This window comes from Cajanus cajan, chromosome 3, assembly GCF_000230855.2.
Source record: "Cajanus cajan strain Asha chromosome 3, NIPB_CcT2T_4, whole genome shotgun sequence".
Classification (NCBI taxonomy): Eukaryota; Viridiplantae; Streptophyta; class Magnoliopsida; order Fabales; family Fabaceae; genus Cajanus; species Cajanus cajan.
Window position 1 is genome coordinate 52,850,960 of NC_138519.1, and position 9,162 is coordinate 52,860,121.

At 35.0% G+C, this 9,162-nt stretch overlaps 1 protein-coding gene across 1 annotated transcript; it reads left to right on the forward strand.

Moving 5' to 3' along the window:
• Nucleotides 1-2,076: 2,076 nt before the first annotated feature.
• LOC109793546 (KH domain-containing protein At2g38610) lies at nucleotides 2,077-8,122 on the forward strand. The gene is made up of 7 exons (XM_083070945.1): nucleotides 2,077-2,547; nucleotides 2,672-2,760; nucleotides 4,167-4,318; nucleotides 5,964-6,080; nucleotides 6,418-6,534; nucleotides 6,665-6,808; nucleotides 7,426-8,122. Exons 1-7 carry the CDS (start codon nucleotides 2,468-2,470, stop codon nucleotides 7,570-7,572), a joined length of 846 nt encoding a protein of 281 aa, XP_082927071.1. The 5' UTR covers nucleotides 2,077-2,467; the 3' UTR covers nucleotides 7,573-8,122.
• The last annotated feature ends 1,040 nt before the right edge of the window (nucleotides 8,123-9,162 follow it).

Consider the following 9,162-nt stretch of genomic DNA (forward strand, 5'->3'; position numbering starts at 1 on the left):
GCCTAAGCAAAATTTTACATATTAGACTTGTTTTGCTCCTAATTTTTCAAGGATTTGATTTAGCTAGGTCTCATCATTTTTGGATGAACTTAACTAAACCAAATTAAACATTTTTGAACGGATTTAAGGAGCCAAACTAGCCTAAGGCCGCCTAGCTCAATCTTGGTCGAATTGCTTCTCTTCTTCCTTGAAGCTTTGGGAAGCTTGTGCTACAAGCTTCTAACTTAGCTTGCTTCCCAAGCAAGCTAAGATAGAAGCTTGCTCCACAAGCCTCCTAAACTAGGATGGCCGGTCAAGCAACCAAACCATGGTTCTCTTGAATCATGGTTAAGGTTAGCTTGCTCCATAAGCTATCTACTTCTATAAATTTGTAAACCTCTCATTTTCTCCCACTTTGGATGAATAAACTTATAATTTTCTCTCAAAATTCTCTCTTCCAAAGCCTTAGAAACTGTGGAGAATCCTTCTCTACCTAGGTTCCTTCACAAAGGAGTTTCTCCTTTGTGCCTTGGTGTCTTACTCTTCTAGCTTCTTAAAAAAGCTACCGAACCTACCTTGTTGCTTCTTCCACCATTGGAGCATCTTCTTCTCATCATTTTTCAGCAATTGAAGACCTCAAGAGATAGCTTGGGACGTGAAGGTGGAGAGTGAAGGAGAGCAACAATCTTCTTCTTCAACCACTTCCATCAACATAAGACTACATCATTATGTATGTTAAGACGCATATGCATTATGTAGGTGATGAGGTGCTCATCTAGGTAGGTTGAATTGTCATACGCCTTCATGGAAATGTGCTTCCATCCTTAGGGAAGGGGGACTTCAATTATCCCACCCATGAATGGTTGATCACGTTCCTCTTGGGTATGGTGGATTGAGCCTATCTGAGAATGCCTCTAACCTTCTTAATTGAGTTAGGGATCTTGAGCAAAAATGTGAGTGTCTCTGGTGGACTAGGACTCCTTCATAATGGAGACATTCAAGCCTGCATGAATGTCATTGTTATCCCTCCTTAGGGTTTGGAGCTCTTGCTGGTAGTGGGTCCCATCGACTTCATGTTGGGCTTGTAGTGCCTCATTTGGCTAGCAAAGGGATGTCATGGCTTTTTCATTCTATTTCTACACAGCTTCCATGCACTATAGGAGCTCCATTGTGAATGGTGCCACAAGCAGGGTTTTGAGGTTTCACATTGTCATAGATGTTACGACATTCTTACTCATAACTTGATTTTAGGTATAAACCATATGTTTTCGGAGGATTGTTTAAGTTTGGTCCGACAATGGACGTCAAATGTTTCTACCTAGTTTTGTAAGGGCTCAAATGAGGGGACAACGATCCTTTGCACTCCAACTCTATCGATGGAGGGCACTACAAAAGACCCGACACTTGAGTTGGAGAAGAGTTTAGATATTAAGTATGAATTAGGATTAGAGTGATATCTAATGTCTCTTAAATATGTGCTTAATTCTTATCATTAAGCCTAAGATTTGGATATTCAAAATTGGGGAATATCTTATATATTAATAATATAATATAACTTATTTAATGGAAATATCATGTTATCAATTAGGCGAAGGTGTAATATTTGATTGATGTGGTCTCAGATCGTTGGGTGATAATTAGTAGGAGGATAATCCCTTAATTATTGAAAAGTAACCGTCCCAGATTTCATCTCACAAGGATAATCCTAGGACCCATCACGCGCGATTAGAAGAGGCCAATTCAACTTGATCAAGCTAAATGATACATATTCTAATTAAACCAATAATCTTAATTTTAAACTATAAACATACAATCAAACTTTGTAAAACTTTGATTTAATAATAATATACTTAAAGAATCCAGAGTCTGGCATAAAACTTTGTTAATATTTGAATTAACAAGATAATAACAGTAAAAAAAAAATGCATATTAATTAATTAAGAAGAAGATATGGGAAGGTAAAAGAGAGTCCAGCTAAGAGCGCGTTGGCAAACATAATAATCGTTGCCCATTCACCTCTGCTTTGCTTTGCCTCCCTTTCATTCTTTATTACTCAACAATCTTAAGACACAGCACAGCACAACCTCTTTAGTTCCTTGTAACCCTTAATCATTAGTTAGGACAAAACCTTTGTTTACCTGCTTTGCAGTCTCCCCCAATTTACTAACGAGTTGGTCAAATCTTCTCTTCACCGCTTCCTCTCTAACTGTCATAATCTTTTTTCTACGAAAAAAAAATATCTATCTCTAACCGTTCTTATTTCAGCACCAGTTTTCCAATTCACTCTACTTTTCTCACACTATTTATTAATTGATTTTTTCCGCCTTTTATTCCTTTATAGTACAACACAGCTTATGGACAAAGAAAAATATATAAATAAAAAATAAGAATTTGTTGCCTGTAAAATTGACAGACTTGGAGAAGCTTTTTTCTCTTACAATACCAACTAAACTAAACCTGCGGCTTCTCTAGCAGGTTTAGCTAAGCCATGTCGGGTTTGTATAACTCCAATTTCTCACCAGTGAGAGCTGCTTCTCCTCAGATTAGAACCAACCCAGAAGTGGATAGGTATTGAACTCAACTCAACTGTAACAGTAGAACTTCAACTTGAACTAGAACTAGGGCTGACGTCAACCAAAATATAAACTTTGATCGCTTGTGTTGTGTTTGTGTCTTGTGTTTATGTTTTCAGTCAGTACCTAACGGAGTTGCTGGCAGAGCATCAGAAGCTTGGTCCTTTCATGCAAGTACTTCCCATATGCACTCGTCTCTTGAATCAAGGTTTGTTTTTGTGGATCTGTCTTTCTTCTTTCTCAACAGATCGTCCCTATTAATTCTTCTTACCGTTCCCCCTTTTTTTCTCACTTCAGTTGCAGCTTTTTCAAATCCCAAATTACCCCTTTAGATTGCCTTTGCATAATGTGCCTCTGTGATTCTGACTTTGTATACATCAACTAGATTTTCCAGCGCTTCTGTTCTACCATTTGTATATTTGACAATTTACCGGTGAATTGAATGTATAAAGTATTCAATGGAAATTCTGATGCTTCTAATCTTTTTCTCCATTGATGAGGTTAATGATCTATCTGAATTGTATATATTATTATTGGGTTTAGTTTGAACAGAGGCCCTGCTTTATGTTCTGATGACTAGAAAAAGATCCTTCCAATGGAAACTTGCTTATTTTCTGCCTTAGAAATTTAAATTTGCAAATTATTTGGTTGGTTTCTGATTTGTGAAGTTTGAAAAATATCTTTTCATATGATTGGATGAGAGGTAAATTGGGGGAAGGGAGGAGGAATGTGACCAAAATAAAAAACTCTTGTATGGAAGATAAGGAGAGGGAAAAGAGGTATATGTGTTACCCCACTTCCCCCCTCCGAAACAGTAAATTTTGTCCCTCTCAAATTGGGGAACGATTTGTGTGAACTAATATGGGGAAGTATTTCTCATTTCTCGTACTTCTAATGTGTTTTTCTTCTTCTTTGGTAACAAAAGAGATCTAAGACATGGTTCTGGGAGAGGGTGGACAGACTACAATGGCCCTTAGTGGGATTCAATACTGTGATCAAGCAGTTTCCAAAGCCAAAGGGACTTAGTGTTGATTAAGCTAAGGCTCTTGGGCACTCCACTTCAATTTCAACTCCCAAAGTAGGGGTAGTGTTCCCTGATTTCCTTACTTGAACATTAAAGCAAGGGAAAGTAACTCCTCCATCCCCTCCCTTTCCTTCCCATCCACTTGAAAACTCCCTAACATAGCCATAAGCAGAACATCTTGGTGTTTACAGGGTACTGCTCTGTTGCATTGGTACCTTTGATATGGGAAAAACTGAGTGCAGTACATCTTGTTAAGAGAAACTTTGGCCTTGTAAAGCCCATACTTTCTCTCAATATTGGACATTGGCTCATGTTTCTCTGTTAGAGATATAAGACCATTTAGGTGCCTTCACCCAATAGCATAAATATAAAGCTTTTATAGGAGAGGTCTTTGTCAAGTTCATTAATAATAATGTTCTCATGTAATAATATGCTATCTGATATAATTCATTTCACAATATCTGCTCATCCTATTAAAAAAATACAAATGTTTATTGATTGCTTGATTTATCATGGTTCTTTTCCATTTAGTAGGTATGATTTTAAATAGTACATATTGGTTTCTCATTACAATTGTTCTCTTCACGCAGAAATATTAAGAGTTTCTGGAATGCTGTCCAATCAAGGTTTTGGGGACTTTGACAGACTGCGGCATAGAAGCCCTAGTCCTATGGCTTCTACAAACCTCATGTCAAATGTTTCTGGAACGGGATTGGGTGGATGGAATAGTCTTCAGCAGGAGGTGACTGCTATTCAAATTGTGTATCTTTACATCCAAACCGTGTCCTCAACTTATGCTTGTCATTCTTTGACTATCTGTATCATCTGTTTGTGCTGCTGTGAATTTTGGTTTTGCTACTTTAGATAGTACTTGACTGTTATATACTTATATATGCTCAAGTATGCTTGTTTAATTCCTAAAAAATTGACAATTTTAATATTTTGTCATCTACAGTTCACCCAATGGCCTGGATTGTGATGTAAGGTGTATTCAACTTATGACTTATTGTGCCTATTCCTTTAGTAGTTGTTTCATACAATAACGCAGTGCAAAGAAAGTAATGCTTCTTTTTTTGTTAAAGCAAACGATAAGTCTCTTGGAAAAGAGAGAAACATGACTTTTTGGGTTCCCCTATAATAATGGATTGACAATACTTAAATTTGTTTTTCAAGAATGATTTAGGAAAACAAATGACATGGATACACAGCAATTAGATTAAATGAGATGTGGGGCATTGGGCTGTATATTACTATCAAACTTTCTACAAAGAGGAATTTGAGGGGGGCGGGGGTGTTGGTACAAGGGAGTGAAATTTATGGTGGGAATTGGACACCCATATTTAATCTAATAAAATGATGTATCATGTATGCAATCAGAACACATCCAGGCTCTGCACATGCATTCTTTGAGCTTGAAAACAATTTTCTGAGAATTTGGATCCTGACTTCAGACAAGATATAGGGCTATATAGTTAAATTTAGTGAATGACTTGTGAGTGAACTAGTCAAGGAATGTTAAATTAAACTAAAGTTTAAATGTATATGTTAATCAGAAGGAATTTTTAAGAAGATGGATTAGACAAGAAAACAAAAAAGTGTTTCGAGCTCATAGAAAAATGAAATTTTTTATGAAAGGACAGATCCATTCTTCAATGTGATCCAAGTCAGAACAGTGTGGTATGGTGATGTTGACCTTGCCATGCCGTTCAACTTTTCAATTTGATATACTTTAGCATAGTAGTCAATACTTTAGCGTAGTAGTCAACAGTGCACTATAGAAGCACTATAGCAGTGTAGTTGAGTATAGTTGTCCTAGGCTTCTGTTGGATTCAAATTGTGGATTGGTTTTCATTAGTGGCCAAAATTTCCCCTGGAACTATATTGTTCAAATTTTTTTTTTAATTCTTTTGGGTAAAGTTGTCATTTCTTCCCCTTTTCTACTGCATTTTTTCCTTCATAAACATAATAGGATTTGGAACTCTTCTTCCTTGAACATTCCGCAAGATGTTACTCTACTTTGACCCTTGTTTCTTCGTACTTTACCAGACTATCTTTTACTTCTGTTCCACTCTTCTTCCTTAGGACACTTCCCAGTTCACATTCTGCTAATTTTTCTAATTTGCTGTGTTCTTTTTCTGTTATTTCACTGTCATTCAATTTTGACGTCTATACTGTGTTCTTATTGCTCCCAGATTAATGGTGATTAATTTATGTGTGTAAACTGTGGCTTATTTATCATGAATTTGATTAATTTTGTGCTCTTATTTTTTCTTTTTATTGACAAAAAAAGCTTAATCACTAGTTCTTGTTGTTCACCATACTGTTTTCCTGCACTATTTGAGCTTTTATACATTGATTATGTTATTCCTTTTCCCCTTGCTAAATAGAGATTACGAGGAACTCCTGGAATGACAATGGACTGGCAAGTTGCACCTGCAAGTCCTAGTTCATATACTGTCAAGAGGATTTTGCGCTTGGAAATTCCAGTTGATACATACCCCAATGTAAGCTCTTATATCAACTCCTATCTAGTAAGAGCTTGTTTGGAAAAACTTCTCCAGAAGCATTTCTAGGAAACAAAAATAGAAAAGAAAAAATAAATGAACTTTTTCATAAGCTACAATTAGCTTACGTATAGACTCATTTATAGAAGTTTTCTCCTATTATTTTTTTCTGAAGTCTTATTTATATTTTTAACGCATAAGCTAGTTTTAGCTTATTATTTCAATTTTTCTTCCTATTTTCTTCTCCTTGAGGTATTTCTTGAGAAGTTTATCCAAACAAGACATTAATTACTTGATCAGACCAGCTGTAATTTATCTTTTCTCTTTATGGCATAAGTTCAATTTTGTCGGAAGGCTTTTGGGACCCAGAGGCAATTCTCTGAAACGGGTAGAAGCTTCTACAGGTTGCCGGGTGTTTATTAGGGGAAAGGGTTCCATAAAAGATCCTGACAAGGTAATTAAGGCCATGATATGATTTTCCAGGTCTATTATGCAAAATGTGAAATAAATATGATGCTTCTTTTTGTTGATCTATGTATTATTCTTGTGTAACAACTGAAATTATTATCCTTTCCATGTTAAAGGAAGAAAAATTAAGAGGAAGACCAGGCTATGAGCATCTCAATGAGCCACTCCACATTTTGATTGAGGCTGATTTACCTGCTAATATTGTTGACATAAGGCTCCGCCAGGCTCAAGAAATTATAGAAGAATTGCTCAAACCTGTGGTAAGTTCCATCACACTATACCTTAATCTTCTCTTGTGTTATGCTGGGTGAGCTGGCCGCTATTCTGCTTAACGTTTATCCCAGGCCAGTATTAATGTGCATATAAAAGCTTTAAAATTCTCATGTATATGTAAAGAAGCAATTTATTTATATCAAGTTTAGTAACTTGAATATTTAATTACTTTGAAGTGAGGAACAACAGTTTCTAGACTAGATTTAAAGTGATTGGATAACAATTAATGGATTGAGGAAGCCACTCTTTGTTTGATCATCCAAGGTTTCCAATTCACATTTTACTCTCAAAAGTTTGCCATGAACTTCAAAGGAGTCAAAGTTGATTTATCAGCATTCAGATGGAGTCCATATTTTTTACCTTTTCCCTGAAATATTCTGTTGGAATCACTTCTAGCTAGCAGTGGAAAAGTATCTTTAAACATGATGCAATTTAAACCATTTTCTCAAGTTCTAGAATGTAGAACAATACCCTCCGTTACAACCATTTCTTGTTGGAAATCCGAAACACAAAAACCTCCATATGGTAATCGCTTTGTTGATTAATCTTAATGAAAATTTTCTATATATTTATTTTCTCTTGGTTGTGAACTTCTGATATGCAGGATGAGTCAGAGGACTATATTAAGAGGCAACAGTTGCGGGAATTGGCGATGCTGAATTCAAATTTCAGAGAAGAGAGTCCTGGACCAAGTGGAAGTGTATCTCCATTCAATTCCAGTGGAATGAAACGAGCAAAAACTGGTCGATGAAAGAAAGGTTTCCTTGTTGTAGATGGGTGTTAACGTTTTACAATACATCTCAATCAAAGCAGCTATGAAATAATAGGCTAACAATTATTGCTGGCTAGCATTCTGGTGGTTTTACATCCCCTTTATCCTACATTTTACTTCTAAAACAAAAGGAGTCAAAGCTAGAAAGATTTTTAGAAAAAAAAAATGATAAAAAAATTAATATAATTGGGTATTGAGAATAGGCGTGTTCAAATGAGTCTTTTTGTTGTACACTTCATACATTTATTATTGGATTTATTCTTGCGTACGTAACATGTGAGAAGCATGGAATATAGATGTTGTGATGGGTGAAGCTTTAGGTCTAAGTGGATCAAGTTTTGTGGGCATGTGACATGTCAAGTTCATTGGTATTCAAAGATTTACCGGTTAGCATAGGCGGAATTCTTTTTAGTTGTTTGTCTCAAGCATATGTATTCTATTCAGTGCGGTACAGTTGAACGATACCATGTATCGTTGATGGAAAAACTATGTTATATAGAATATAGTACATACTTATTTCTTGTGCGAATGTTTTAGATTCATGGCATGTCAAATGGGTGTATTCCTTTTGTTCGTTTTCTGATTTTTGTGGTGCAAAATGTCAGGTTCATTAAAGAGAGGTCTTGACTCCATAAGAAGCTGACGCAACATTAGATATTAATCCCATGAACAAAGGAATAAATAGCAAGTCGTAACTCCTTCAAAATATTTAACCTAATTGCCAAACCTTTTTCTTTGGGAGTTTAATAGAGTAATATATAAGGTCTATTTGAATGTTGTTGTTTTTCTCTCTGCTTATGAAAAGTTAAATACTTATTCTATTCATGATCACAATTATACACTGCATATATTTTGTAAGTTCTCTTACTTAAGTGCTGGATATTTTATGCTTCAAATAATGATCTTGCATGCTTCTTTATGTATCTTAGAACTCAATTAGCATAGTTCACTCTATTTATGTAATTGATATGCATATTCGAGTTGCAGTGAACTTAAAATAATCAGCATAATGGATTGTCTCAAATGTTGTAACTACAATAAGATATTTTGTCTCATCAATGTCATCTATTAATTTTTTCACATTTAATTTTCAGTTTTCACATTATTTTTTTTCACATTTTATACGGGTAAATGTATTTGAGTAAAAAAAAAAAACAAGGTATCTTATGAGATATTTGTTTCTCCATTGTTTAATTTTGACTTGTATTATTTTAAATTGTGGGAAGAAAAACCCTAACTTTACATGTTTTCATTTTACTAACTTTACATTGTATTATTTTCCTACCTTAATAGATTTTGTTTCAAATTGATTATACATTATTTACATGTTATGTAGGTTATGGATTTTGTGATTTTTCATTTTGCATTTTGTGGTTGATTTAGGCTAAATACATTGTCCATTTACGTGGTTAATTTTTGATGTATATGATTAGATCTTACAATGCAACTAAAAGATAAAACAAGAGGATAAGAGAGAACACAACTTTTGTGGAGGCATAAACTCGGTTGATTTTGGGTTTTTATTTCTCTGATATTCAAACTCGTCCACGAGTTCTTAAAAATGAAGTT